This window comes from Garra rufa, chromosome 8 (genome assembly GCF_049309525.1).
Source record: "Garra rufa chromosome 8, GarRuf1.0, whole genome shotgun sequence".
NCBI lineage: Eukaryota > Metazoa > Chordata > Actinopteri > Cypriniformes > Cyprinidae > Garra > Garra rufa.
This window is the reverse complement of record NC_133368.1, coordinates 15208776-15224180: the sequence shown is the minus strand read 5'-3', so window position 1 is coordinate 15224180 and position 15405 is coordinate 15208776. Positions and strand designations below refer to the sequence as shown.

The 15405-nt window shown below is 36.8% G+C and overlaps 1 protein-coding gene across 1 annotated transcript in view; it reads right to left on the bottom strand.

Moving 5' to 3' along the window:
• Positions 1 to 4971, bottom strand: part of pde11a (phosphodiesterase 11a) — a 57364-nt gene extending 52393 nt beyond the window's left edge. The window contains exons 1-3 of the mRNA XM_073845032.1: positions 4632 to 4971; positions 4389 to 4495; positions 1427 to 1516 (exon numbers count right to left, since the gene is read on the bottom strand). Of these exons, the coding sequence (XP_073701133.1) occupies positions 1427 to 1516; positions 4389 to 4495; positions 4632 to 4971 (537 nt within the window). The remainder of the gene's footprint in view (positions 1 to 1426; positions 1517 to 4388; positions 4496 to 4631) is intronic.
• Positions 4972 to 15405: the final 10434 nt, after the last annotated feature.

Below are 15405 nucleotides of genomic sequence, written 5' to 3'. Positions count from 1 at the left end.
CAAAATACCCAATTTTGGTTTTGTCCGCCGTGAACCAAAGGATTCCGAAAATATAAGACACTTGAGCCTGCAACAAACGATTTTAGGAGTTATGAGCGATATCATACTTTTTATTTCTGTAGCGCCCCCTTCAGGCCGATTAGGGTAAGTCTCAGTGATGTTGTAGACGGTGTGAGTACTACCATCCCTCCATGTTTCAAATCTCTATGATTTTCGGTTTGGTCTCCCCGATTTGTGTTACGTCGAGATTGCTGATCCTTGGCCATTACAATAGGGTTTCTTTGTGCATAAAAATATTCTTGTAGCTTCATACAACAACGGCTGATCCACTGATGTCACATGGACTTTTTATGGATTTTATCTATGTCCCTACTACCTTTCTAAGAAAAATGTACACAATTCTGTTCAAAGGTTATCACCCCCCGGCTCTTAATGCGTCGTGTTGCCTTCTTGAGCATCAGTGAGCGTTTGACCCTTCTGTAACAGTTGCATATGAGTCTCTCAGTTGTCCTCAGCGTGAAAAACCAAAGAATTTGTTGGACCGGAAGGATTTTTCTAAAAGAACAGCGGGCAGTTTAACTGTTCAGGACTAACAAGGGACTCATGAACAACTATCACTGAAAGAAAAAAAAAATCACTGTGGATCATTCAGGTAACAACTCAGTATTAAAAATCAAGTGTATGTAAACTTTTGAACAGGGTAATTTTTATAAATTCAACTATTATTTTATCTTGTGGACTATATGTTAAACATCTTTTATGAGAAATATCTTATTCATGTCAGTACTAAGTAAAAAAATAACATGTATTTTGTATGATGAACATTTTGCACATTCTGCAAGGTGTATGTAAACTTTTGACTTCAGCTGTATCAATTATATATAATAAATATATTATTTCTGCAATAAATATTCTTATTTTATGCTCTTAAGATGTATTCTTATTAAATTCCTTCTACTGTGTGTGTATATATGATGGGAGACCAACAGAAATTATGTTAATGGCTTGATGCCAACAGTGGTTCCTCAAGTTCACCCATGTTAACAAAGCGAGTATCATTAAAATCACTCTCAGCAAACACTCTCTTGTTCGCTCTCTACTTCGTTCTTGTTTTCTCGCATTATGCTCTTCCATGATCGATATTTAAGATGTGTTGATGACGCTGTAAAGACGCCACAACTCAGATTTATGCTTCCCCAGCCACACACACATCTCTTCTTGATTCAAAACCTCTCGATGCAGGAACAGAGTGTGTAGGAAGCAAAAGATCAATAGACAGATACACACACACTACGTAATAAACACCAACATGACATTTATAGCACACACACACATTCACACACACGGAGCGCTGTCTTGTTACACTAGGAGGGGTGCAGAGATATAATACGGTTTTAATGAAGTGCTGAAGTAAGTGTGCTCTTACCCTGCTCCTGTCGTACTCTTTCCTGGAGGCAGCGAAGAGTTGGGCGTTCGAGATGGCGATGCCACAGAACGGCAGGTACATCTGCAACACCTGCACAGACACAACAGTGTTTTGAAGTGGGGAGTCAATGTGAGTCTTAAGAGTCTTGGATAAACACCACAACAATAGTCTGAAAGTGGTTTCAGCCTTGCAAAGTACTGTACCAGTAGTTACAGTGAAATTACATTAGTAACTCAAAGCCTAACCCTCCAGAGCAAATAGTGGAAAATATTATGCATATTTAAAAATCACAATAAACATTAACGTCTTTCATTAATTGCCTTTAGTACACCAAATGAAACAAATGACTAAAACAAAATGTTAGTTTTATCTTGAGTGAAAAATTTACATTCATATTATAGCTTATTTATATTTTATATTGACCTACACTACGAGTAAAAAGTTTCTAAAGAGCAAGAGATGTTTTTTTTTAAGAATTCTATTTTGCTCACCAAGCCTGCATTTATTTGACCTGAAGTACAGCAAAAACAGTAAAAGTTGGAAACATTTGTACTATTTAAAATTTCGAGTCTCGAACCCAACTAACACCATTGTTAAACTGCTATTTTGGAGAAATTAAACTACAAATGTCTAATTAAACCTTGCAGCAATTTCACTGGCCAACTTAATCTTGCAGACATCTGTCAAGAAAAGTTAAAACTTAAGCACAATAACAAACGGATCCACTGAACATTAATGGATATGATCACAACAGTCTATTAAAGTGCCCCTATTATGCCTTTTCAAATATGATATTTCATGTAGTGTGTCATGTAGCTGTATGTGAACATAAACTATCTGCAAAGTTGTGACGCCGACAGTGCACGATAAATGACGTTTTTGTCTATCAAAAAAAAGAGTCGGCTCACATTCGCCTAAACGAGTCGTCAGCAATTCGAATCTTTTTTCTGTAACGGCCACACGTCACGAGCTACACATTTGCGTAATGTCCGCCCACATTCAATTTCGCGAACAACTTGCCCGCCCACAAACAGCAGGCCTACCATTTTCACGTGGATTACATCATGTCAAGAAGACGCCCTGCGCTGTGACAGCCTGTGAGAGTGAATTTGTTTTATATGCCCTTCCAAAAGATGAAACTATCAGTGGTTAACATTAATTTTTTCAACACCTCAGCAGTCCAATTCCAATCTTGTGTTGTGTTCGCGTCATTTTACTGATGACTGCTTTTCTAATCTTGGGGAGTAACGTTACAACGCGAGATTCACCAAACGCTTGGTTTTAAAAAATGGATCAGTGCCCAGTTTATTTGGACCGGCTTGCTCCTCTGAACTTCTACCTGTAAGTATGATTAATAATTGTATTTTCTAGCGATCGTTCAAAATACGTCTTTGTGTACGTTATGGTGTGTAACAACCCCGCACATGTCTTGGTAAGCGGCTAACTTGCGTTTCTGTAGTTCTGTTGTTCAGCTGTGAGTGCAATGTAGTCTAAAAAGTCTTGTGATTGATGCAGCTTGACTGTCTGTCTGCCTTATTAGTTTAAGTAATGATAATGATAAACGATGGCTTAACGCAGTGTTATGGATTGTACAGTGTTGAAGTTCACAACGTAGAGGTGTGCCCGGTTCGCTTACAAAAGCAAATTGCAAGCACTTTCCACAGTTAACATATGACACCCACTGAGAAACGTCCTGCTCCGGTCGTGCTTGCAAAACAGTTTCTTGTCGATGTGCCACTTCAACCGTTTCATCGTCAGACTCCGGCTCGAATTGATAGGGTAAAATCGAGGCTATCTTTTCTATGCATTAACAGGTCTCCGCAGCTGTCATTCAGTTATGCCAATGGGCGTTTCGTTTTGCGCTGTAGCGGTAGACCAATCCAAAAGGACTGCACCATCTGACCAATCACAGCAGTGAGGGCTCACTGAAAGGAGGGGTTTAGAGAGACTGATTCTTCGAACTGCTTCAAACGAGTCGTTTACGAATCATTTAGAAACGGGGTAAAAATAAATCTAATTTTGGTGAAAACTAAAGTGTTTTTTGAACTTGCATACATGTAAACCTGTTTTAAGAGACTATTACAACAATATTAACTACCTTTAAAATGGCATAATAGGGGCACTTTAAGATCTGCTACCAGTTCTATGGTTTTAAACACTTCACCTTTAAGTGGAAAAGGATGACTGAAGGAGAAAAACTAAATGAAGTGAGAAAGAATAAAAGCAAAAGGTGAGTTGTTTTGCTGTGTTAAGGCCGAGAGGTTTGCAGTGGTATCAACCTGTCACCTACTGAGTGCTGGATTAACATACACAAACACAAAGTTGTGCTCAAGGGCCACATTCACTGAAGGCCATTCCTATAATAGTGATCATTTTTTCTTTCTCTCACACACACACACACACACACACACACACACACACACACACACACACACACACACACACACACACACACACACACACACGTATTCCTATCAGTATGGGGACATTCCATCCCCTCACATAAAACTTCAAACAATTAATTATGTATGATTTATAAGCTTGTTTTCTCATGGGGACCAAAAAAATTAATAAATAAAAAAAATTCCCCATAAGGTCAAAATTTACTGGTATTACTATACTTGTGGGAACATTTGGTCCTCATAATGTAGGAAATACTAGGTATACACATGCACACATCCTATTACAGACACCCTAGACATTTATGACAAATCTACAATAGGATTATTCCCAAAATCATTAAATTTACTTGAGAAAAAATATTGTCACATCAGCTGGGGGCATTTAATCTCCCATAATGCACCAGGAAATCAAAGTCTTTATCCCTGTAAAGCCTAAAATATGAAATAATAGTCTGGAACAATTTTTTTAATGTAACAATTTATTGAAACTTCATACAAAATCTATGTTTTATTGAGCTTCATATTTGACTTTCATGCGTTTTATAGAACAAAGAGCTTACTCTTGAGGAGTAAAAAACTGGCTCTAGTTGTCCTGGTGTTCGTGGCAGTAGGTCCGAGAGAGATACCACCCAATCTCCTGGATCTTCTGTTCGGTCTGGCCATTTGTCTGAGGGTGGTATCCCGAAGACAAGCTTACAGAGACTCCAAGCATTCGGAAGAATCCTCGCCAGACCCTGTAGATCGGTGGCGAAGTCAGTGCCGAGATGGGACCATGGCACAGAAGTTCTGAAAGATAGACAGACTATTGGACAGGCCATAAGGCATCACCAGGTACTCGTAGTGGCCAGCAGGTGTTATGAAGACGGTCTTCCATTCGTCACTCCTGCGGATACAGATCAGGTTGTAGGCGCTCCGGAGATCCAGCTTGCTGAAGATGCGGGTGCCTCGGAACTTCTCCAGAGTGGCCGGGACCAAAGGAAGTTGGTAGGCGAACTTGAGCGTCTGTTCGTTGAGTGCCCGGTAGTCGATGCAGGGTCTCAGACCCCCGTCCTTCATGGCCACGAAGAAGAAGCTCGACGCTGCGGGTGAGGTGGATGGACGGATCAACCCCTGTTGTAGAGCCTCCTGGATGTACTCCTCCATGGCAGCTCTCTCCGGGATCGACTAAGGATAAACTCTTCCCTTAGGATGTTTGGCTCCAGGCAGCAGGTCTATGGCACAGTCCAATGGCTGTTGAGGTGGAAGACGGGTTGAAGTGACCTTACTGAAAACGTCCTGGAATGCCTGGTACTCGTGAGGAATGGAGAAAGTTTTTGAGGAATTGGGACTTTCGACCGAGGTGGAACAGACTGGCAGGTGAGTGGTTGTGGTGATTGGCTTGGGTAGTTCCTTCAGACATTCTTGGAAGCATCTCGGACTCCACTTACGGATCTCTCCTATATGGAGCTACTGGAGGGTGTGAGCCTTATGATCACCACTCCTTTTACCTTTAGGTTGGAAGCTTCTGAGTTCTGTTTGTGAAACTTACCGTGTTTGCCTCTTCCAACTGTAACAGACACATTTAACATGATTCAAAAAAATTTTTTATAGATAATCAAGAAAACCAAGTTGATTCAGTCCGGAAAGTATTTATCTTGAAATATTAATTACAATATACAAGTTATTCTTACGCTTACTGTTAAACGTAAAGATTTCACAGCAAAGACATGATCTGAAGTCGGATATTTTCAATTATACTAAAAGACCTTTTAATTGCTAAAATGTATAAAGTACAAATCAGACAATAGAAGACATTGATCATTTAGAGGCCTAATTTAGAGAAATGCATGTATCAAATATAATACAGTAAACTTTATAGGGTTAATGTTAATAATCCCCCATTTATTTGTTCTGTAATGTTTAATAACTCCATATCTATTAGTGTTTCATTTGCATGCATGTGTCCATTGTTTAGCCCAGCCTCAATGTATGTGTGTTTTATGCTATTCAACTATATGAGGCTGTCTTGTGTCTCAGTAACTCTTCTGGGTGTATTTTCTTCACTATCTCATAAACTGAACCTAATTGCAGTCTACAAAGAAGTGTGACGGAGACGGCAGAACTTCACTGCCCTGAATGCATTTGCTGTTTCCTCACTCACAGCTGTGTTTTAAAGGTCTGAGATCTCCTCTAGCACTCCCAGAATGCCAAACACACACTCAGACTGCTGTCAGAATGACAAAAACAAACTCGCATTCCTCTTTTAGCGAGCCAGAGAGGCTCTCTGAGAGAAATGAGTGTAGTCATAATGCTGAGAATAAACAGGTTCATATTAAAATTCTGTCAGGAAGCACATCAAAACCTGCCTCAGGACAAGTCAGTGTGACACCACAGAGAGGCCTGTATGAATCTGTCAGTGCTCGAGTCACAGAGAGCGCAGGTAAACGGGGTCCTGGAGTAATTGGATTCTGTCTGACTGCCCATTAGTCTGGGCGGCACGGGAGACTGGTGCATCGAGCCTGTTTACCGCACTCTTAAAGCATTTAATAAAGAGCGGATGTGACCTGAACCTGTGGGAGCGATCAACAGATCCTCGCAGCACACTTTCGCCTCATTTAAACCGTTAAGCTAATGAAATGAGAGAATTGAGCTCCTTCACATGGAAACACAACAACAGATTATCACTCAACTATTTTAATACTGCTTCATTCCACTGTGGGCATCCTAAACAAGGTTTGTTGCAGGTTTTTCTCCTAAACTTCTTTATCACTGTAATTTTCCCCCTGTAGTCCATTTATGTTTCTGCACCATGTGTATGGAGTTTCTCATGATCATTTTGCACCTTTTAAAAGTTCTGTGTTGGTTGTCTGATGGGTCCAGTATAGTTTGTAAAAACCTCATTCTTCACTAACAACCTCTCTGCAAAGCCTGAATAACATTGTGACAGGATCACAAAACAATCAACACTTAAGTGTAACATCAAAACTGTTAAGTTCTAACTGATAGGACCAGGGGTATTGTTAAAAATAAACTTCAGGCACTTTTTTGTGATTCTCTAAGGATCTGCAGAACAGCATTTTCTACACATAACCAGAAACAACACTAGGTTTAGATGAAAACCAGCAGAAACGTATTGAAGCCCGTTTCCACCACTCAATAAAAAAAGGTAATTGCGACTTTTTTCATCTCACAAATTTTCACAATTGCTAGTTATAAAGTCAGAATTGCACACAAAATTGCGTAAACTTGCAAATGTGTGAAATCATTTTCTCACAATTGCAACTTTATATCTCACAATTCTGACTTTCTTAGAATTTACAAGTTTAAAATTTGCAATTCTGACTTTTTTTTAGAATGTACAAGTTTAAGACTTGCAATTGTGACTTTTTTTAGAATATTCAAGTTTAAAACGTGCAATTTTGACTTTTTTAGAATGTACAAGTTTAAAACTTTTTTCGAATTTCTGACTTTCTTAGAATTACACATTTTAAATCTCACAATTCAGATTTTTCAGAATTACAAGTTTAAGACTTTGTAACTTACAATTGCGAGATTCTGTGACGTAATTTTGAGTTTGTAATGTGCAACTGTGAGTTTGTCATGCAATTTGTGAGAAAAAAAAAGTACAATTTGTGAGAAAAAAAGTCACAATTGCGAAAAAAAAAAAAAAAAAGTCAGAATTGTAAGATAAAAAAGTCACAAATCCCTTGTTATTCTTTATTCAGTGGTGGAAATAAGCTTCCATAGTGAAATTTCGTATTATGTTGCATACAAGTTCAAGTCTGTGAATTTATATGACAAGAAGATGTGTGACAAATAATGGATCTTTTGAGCTACAGCTAAAGCTACAGGTTTACAGTGTTGCGGGAAAAGTGGAGTAGATTGAGATTTTATTCATATCATTCAGATTGAGATATTTTCATTAAAAATCACATTCTGTTGTGGATAAAGCCATAACAGTATATGGCCAGCTAAAGCATCTGACCTTTTATCTATCCCTTATGAAAAATGAAGTACACTTTAGTGTTGTTTAAAAAAAGAGTACTTATTACTTTTAAAAAATATACTTTAAGCAAAGCCAATAAAAAACTGATTCCAAAAAATATACCTTAAAACGTATATATATTTAGATGTGACCTAATTGTAATGTTTTTGGACACTGAATGAAAATGTACTACAATTTAAATTTACATTAAATGCAATTAGCTGAATGTAAATGAAAATTAACAGTAGTTTAAATATTAAATGCAAAAGCTAACCTTTAGATCATTACATTAGTTTTTAAATATACTCTTAATGTCCCCATGAAATCAAAAGTAAAGTTTTTTGGCTTTTAGTATTAATATGTTAGCCTTAAGGTTATCTATAAGATAGTGTGCTCCAAAACAATGTTAAAATTTGCATTTACAAGATATACGCATTCAAAACTTACAGGCTCTAACTTCGGCCAATATGGATCAACGATTTTGATGACATCACCCTGCACTTCAGCTTTTCCTCAAACTTTCTGTCCAATCAAATGCTCTCTAGAATCCGAAGCATTTTGTGCAGAATCTGCAAAATTGTATTTATTTGACCAAAATGCATCATAAATGCATGTTATTTTTTTTTAATTACTGACCTGAATAAGATATTTCACATAAAAGACATTTACATATAGTCCACAAGAGAAAATAATAGTTTAAGTGATAAAAATGACCCTGTTCAAAAGTTTACATACACTTGATTTTTTAATACTGTGTCGTTACTTGAATGATCCACAGCTGTGTTTTTTTTTTCATTTGATAGTTGTTCATGAGTCCCTTGTTTGTCCTGAACAGTTAAACTGCCTGCTGTTCTTCAGAAAAATCCTTCAGATCCCATAAATTCTTTGGTTTTTCAGCATTTTTCTGGTATTTGAACCCTTTCCAACAATGACTGTATGATTTTGAGATCCATCTTTTCATACTGAGGACAACTGAGGGACTCATATGCAACTATTACAGAAGGTTCAAACGCTCAGTTCAATGATGCTCCAGAAGGAAACATGATGCATTAAGAGCCAGGAGTGAAAACTTTAGAACAGAATGAAGATGTGTACACTTTTCTTATTTTGTCTAAATATAATATTTTTTTCACATAGCACTGTCCTTCAGAAGCTACAGAAGATACTTATATGTTTCCCAAAATACAAAATAAGTTAAATTTACCCTGATCTGCAATTCAAAAAGGCTCTAAATGCATAGTTTTTCCTTCTAAAGCGTCAGAGAGTGTTTGAACCTTCTGTAATAGTTGCATATGAGTTGCTCAGTTGTCCTCAGTGTGAAAAGATGGATCTCAAAATCATACAGTCATTGTTGGAAAGGGTTAAAATACACAAAAATGCTAAAAAAAACCAAATAATTTGTGGGACCTGAAGAATTTTTCTAAAGAACAGCAGGTAGTATTCCCTAAAAAATGCAATGGATCATTGTGGACTATATGTAAAATATAATGTGTATGTATGTTAAATATTTTATTCAGGTCAGTACTAAATAAAAAATAACATTAATTTTGTATGATCTCTCTTATTTTGGTAAACAATTAACATTTTGCAGATTCTGCAGGGTGTATGTAAACTTTTGACCTCAACTGTATGTGTGTTATATGTAGTTGTCCATATAATTGTGGCCATTCAATGTTCAGGTATGTAAATGAGTTTATGGTTGTGACCTGAAAACATTTTTGTAGTCTAGGTGAAGTGGGGGTGGGAGCGGGAGGTTGATCCAGTTTTCCTAGTATGACCTTATTAAATAATACCTATGATTAATGCAGAGGTCCTGTGTTTGTCAACAAACAGCACTTGGCTTCTGTGCTCAGCCGTCTCAGCCCTGTGCCTGAGCAGAGGAATAAAGATTCAGGATTACAGGTAAGCACACACTGAGCAGTCAGTCACCACCTCAGGGCTCCTGTGGCCTATTTTCAACAAAGAACCATAAATCTCAGACACAAACAAACACACACAACAGACAGCTGTCTTGCAGCAATAAACATCTGCCTAAGAGCAATAATTTAGCATGTGTCACAAGTTTGACATCTTGCTCTTTCTTGTTTAGAGTTCCCCAACTTCACTACATCACATCTTGGAAGTAAAATGGACGTCGAATGTATTTTCATGTTGACTTCACAACTGAATGGAACATTCTGAATAAGCTAAATGTAAAGCTGCACTAACACATTTTCATTTAATTGCATATAACAACAATGCAGTTAAGTCTCCAAAGTCCAAAAACATTACAACTGAAGTAAATTCCATGGCATGCTGTATGAATACAGTAATCATACTGTGTATTTTATGATGTGGCACTATAGTAATAGCATGGTATTCTTTGAAGTAGGACGCAGGATGAGTGGTACAGTAATTTTCTATTTCTGCTTAAAATGCTAGAGCAGTGAAGCATTTCGCAGTGGGGCTGAACACCAGCTGTATGGAGCGAGAGACAGACACACATTCTGTAAGGCAGATCTGCGTCACTCTGCTCTGCGTCACTGTCTGAGAGAATATGATATTGTATTGAATGCACAGTAATTCCTCAGCGCTGCCTTCTGCTAATCCCACTGAGAATTCATGGGACTATTCACAGGACTGTGGCATTTCACAACAAAGAGCAGAGAGTCGTGTGCCCGTCTGGAAGCCCAGCAGCACATCCGGACTCTCTGGCTATCAGAAACACACAGCAGAGCTTTGAAACAGAGATCAGATCTGTGCTCACCACACTGAGCAGTGTGCACTGCTGTCTCACTGAACTGCTGACGTTCGCTCATGCAGAACTTGCTTGTGGTAGTTGGCAGGGTGTTGCTATGTGGTTGCTAGGGCACTGTTAAATTATTACTCACGAAAAGCCTACCCTTAAAGGATTAGTTCACTTCCAGAACCAAAAATCCCCTATAATTTACTCACCCCTTGTCTTTCTTTCTTCAGCTGAAAAGAAAGGTTTTTGAGAAAAACATTCCAAGATTTTTCTCTATATAGTGGACTTCAATGGTGATCAATGAGTTGAAAGTCCAAATTGCAGTTTCAATGCAGCTTTAAAGGGCTCTACATGATCCCAGCCGAGAAATAAGGGTCTTATTTATATTTTATGAAGTGAAAAGCTGCCTGTTTGTAAGAAACAGATATATTTTAACTTTAAACTGTCCAAAACAGCTATCCATAATCCATAACAACACTTGTAGACAATGTTTGATGTGTTCATTTCTCTCCTGATTCAGACGAGAAAACTTGTTTCACTGGAGAAAGCAATATTTTGGATAGAGGACTCATATTAGAGTTGGAAGGAACAGTTTTAAGTTAAAACATCTTATTGAAGGATTTGTTTCTTACAAACACACAGCTTTTCATTTCACAAGATGTTAATTGATGGACTGGAGTGGTGTGGATTACTAGTACTATTTACTTACTATTGAATTCAGTGTTTGTGTTATTATTTTTCAAGTATCTATTTAAATTATAGGGTACAACGGGGCTAAAGGCGTCCCGGGCTAAAAGGAGCTTTTGATATTATTTTCTTCTAAACCACTAAATGGCAGAAAAACGTACTGTAGCACTTTCCAAAACATCCGCTTTTCAAGATATATGTGCAAATTTGGCTGATGCTTGATATAATTGTGGGCAGCAGTGCAAAGTCTAAAATTAGGTTTGCTGCGATAGACAAACTAAATGATTTTTATTACTATAAAAAAATCAATACGATGGTGGCGAAGTGATAAAACTAAAAAAATGTCTCAGATTGAGCGATTGAGGTGTTCTGTTGTTGGTTGTAATAATGAACATAGCAGTTGTCATTTACTCCCGACATCTGAGCCGCTGAGGACGCAGAGAATTAGCGTTACTTTTGTTTTTGAAAGGAAAGCACCGATCCCGATCTACATATACGTCTATGTTCGTGCGAATCGTTCCTGATGCAGCTTCACCCACAGCAGAAGTGAGTATAAGGGTTTTTTATGCATCTTTGTGAGTGGCCTTTCTTAATAATGTTCTTGTTGGCTAGTTTTGCGGCTAAATGGCTAAATGTGGATCCCTACTTAAAGTCCCCCTGAAATCAAAATTAAAGTTTTTTGGCTTTTAGTATGAATATATTAGCCTTAAAGTTATCTATAAGCTAGTGTGCTGCAAAACAAAGACAAAATTCGCGTTTACAAGATATGGGCATTCAAAACTTACAGTCTCGTCACTTCCGCCAATATGAATCAAGGATTTGTATGATATCACCGTGCACTTCAGTTTCTCATCAAACGTTCTGTCCAATCAAATGCTCTCTAGAGTCCATAATGTCCCGCCCCCTACACAGAGACGCATTAACCCGGCCGGAGCAGATCATATTCGCTCATATGTGCGATCGGCATGTATTAAACTACACAGCCTCAGCATGATTATGATCACTATTTCGTTTTAGCAAGTTTCATATTGAATCTGTGTTGTAATTTATTAGTCTGTGGCTGTCATAAGCTTACAAATGCGGCTTTACCGAGCTCAACGGCTCTGGCCCGATCAGATATTAATGGAACGCTATTGGCTATTCAAAATTAGTGGGCGGGGCTGGGCGATATGTTTTTGTTTCAGTTTAAAGTACGTCACCACATAGAATAACGCTGCGTGTTTCAAGGCACTTCAGTGGACCTTTAAGCAATTTTGGAAAAAGCCAATAGCTGTATCAGCACAGCACTGTTTCGAACAGGGGACTTTTCGCATGTGAGGTGCACGTCAAAACCATTACACTACAGAAACTTGTGCAGAGAAGACAGCCAGCAATCTCCTGGTGATTGCTTGTTGTTTTGTTAACGTAGATCGCAACAGACCATGAACCTGACGAAGAAAGCAACAGATCCCTACTTAAGTAATTCTGGAAAAAGCCATCAGCTGTTTCCACCCAGTTTCGAACTGGAGACCTTTTGCACAGCAGCCGAAAACATTGTTATTTTATCTTGATAAAATTTGTAAACACGAAATGTTAAAAATGGTTACTATTAAACATATGCAATTGTACATAATTATTTAATTTAAAATACATATTGTTCTTGTTTTTTCTGTGTTTTCCACATCTTTACATTTTATTATATTTGTTGTTGTGGTTTATTCTATAAGTATTTAAGTATATTTATTTAATTATTATATATATTTGGTTAGTACTATACTGTACTAATGACCTTTTTTAATTTTTATATAATATGTATATTATTGTACTATCAATAAAATGAAAAACGTACTATTTGTTGGTGTTTATTAATTATATTTCATATATATGGGTTTTCTGTACATAGTTATACAAATATGAAGTATGGAAACTTACACAGAGACGACAGCCATCAAGCTCCTGGTGATCGCTTGCTCAAGAGCGAATAAAGGAAAAGATAACTAAATCACTCCCCTGACGTCGCAAACAGTTCATGTTTTCCCACAAAAGAGAAACATTGTTTCTGCTCGGTTTCGAACCGAGGACCTTTCACATGTTAGGCGAATGTGATGACCCCTACACTACAGAACCTTGACGGAAATCCACTATTCTTTTAACTCCACTTGTCAGAAGGGCTTTGTATTGCTAACGAAGAAAGCAACAGATCCCTACTTAAGCAATTTTGGAAAAATCCAATAGCCAATAGCATTTAAAGGACCATGCAATAAAATGAGTTGATTTTTTGCAGAGCTGATTTTGACAAGGTAAAAGGGTGTTTTTTTACACTACTACTGAGAATTTTTAACCAAAGTATATTATAAGCTATATTATTATATTATATTGTAATTAATTGTCACAAGTTAATTGTTAACTTGTATTTTATTTGACGTCAAGGTGTATGCCGTGTCTCCAAGCGTTCTTATTTGTTTTGCTAATAAACTATCTACCCTACTATCTATATACCCCTAACCACAAACATGACCGTTACTAACCCTGAATTTTTGAAACAAACCTAATTTGCTTTATTATACTGTATGAGACCCTATATTCTGGTTTTAAATTCCATTTTCTTGGAAAGAAATGCCTAATTTTTCAAGGTGGAAGTCATTCAGTTTCTGTAAATGTGCAAGACCTCCATTTTACAGAATTAGCCACGGTAAACTGTAAAACTATTTGTGCAACAAACCAGTGTATTTGCGAGTGAGATAATAAATTAAAATAATATGATAACTAATCCCAGTTTGAAACATCAAGCAGCATAACAGACCCATTTTGTACAGCTAAGACAACTGGAAGCGGCTAACAATAAAAGCCTGGCACATTCAAGTTTAAAATGATCATGCTTACATAAAAAATAAGCTAAAAAGATACAAATTTAAAGTAAAAAATAAAAACTGAACCCCTTTCATGGGTCTAGTGTCATTTTTTTTCTCCACAGAATGAAAAAGAACAAAACCTCACCTCTTCATATACAATATGTCGACTGTTTGGAAAACACTAATGTTTGGTTCTGCCAATACAGAATCTAAAAGTGGCACCTTTGTCTCTGTGGGCTGGAAACAATAGCTGAGTTTTCTCTGTTCTGCTTCTCAGTCTCGTACACACAGGGAAGAGTTTCATCATTAATTCAGCAGTTAGTATCATGCATGACATGATGCTAATGTACAGTGAAAAGCACATGGAAAACCATCGCACTGAACTCCATCTGGGGTTCAGCAATACACATGCAGTCATACGACCACATGTTAAAGAGATAATTCACACAAAAATAATAATTCTGTCATTATTTGCTTACTTATTGCCATTCTAAACACATATGATTTTCTTCCATGCTTTCAAGATGCCTTCAAGCTCTATTAAATGATCAGAAAAATATTTTAAATACACTGCCATTCAAAAGTTTAGGATCAGTACGATTTTTTTAAAGAAGTTTTTAATGCTCATCAAGGGTGCATATATTTAATCAAAAATCCCCCAAAAAGCAAATTGTAAAATATTATTACAATGTAAATGTCACACCCTTGGACTGTTTACATTGGTTTCTCCCTCATGTGCCCATATATGGTTGTTCCTGTTTCCTGTTCTTGTTTAGTCATTATTAGTTAATCACCTTCACCTGTCTGTCTTATTATCAACCCTTTATAAGTTAAGGATGTGTAAAATTGATAAAAAGTGATAGCAAAGACTTTTATTGTTAGAAAAGATTTCTGTTTTGAATAAATACTGTTCTTTTCAACTTTTTATTGATCAAAGATTCCTAAAAAAAAAAAATCACAGGTCTTAAAAAAATTAAGCAGCACAACTGTTTCCAACATTGATAATAAATATTAAATAAATATTATTAGAATGATTTCTGAAGGATCATGTGTCACTAAAGACTGGAGCAATGGCTGATGAAAATTCAGCTTTGCATCACAGAAATAAATTATATTTTCAAATATATTAAAATAGAAAACCGATATTTTAAACGGCAATAATATTTCACAATGTTACTATTTTTCTGTATTTTTGATCAAGTAAAATGCACCCTTGATGAGCATAAGAGACTTAAAAAAAAAAATCATAAAAAATCGTACTGATCCCAAACTTTTGATCAGCAGTGTATATATTAAAATATACTTTGGCACATTTACAAATTACACATTTGGAATTATGAAATTGCAAAGTAGTAAATTTAAAATATTTT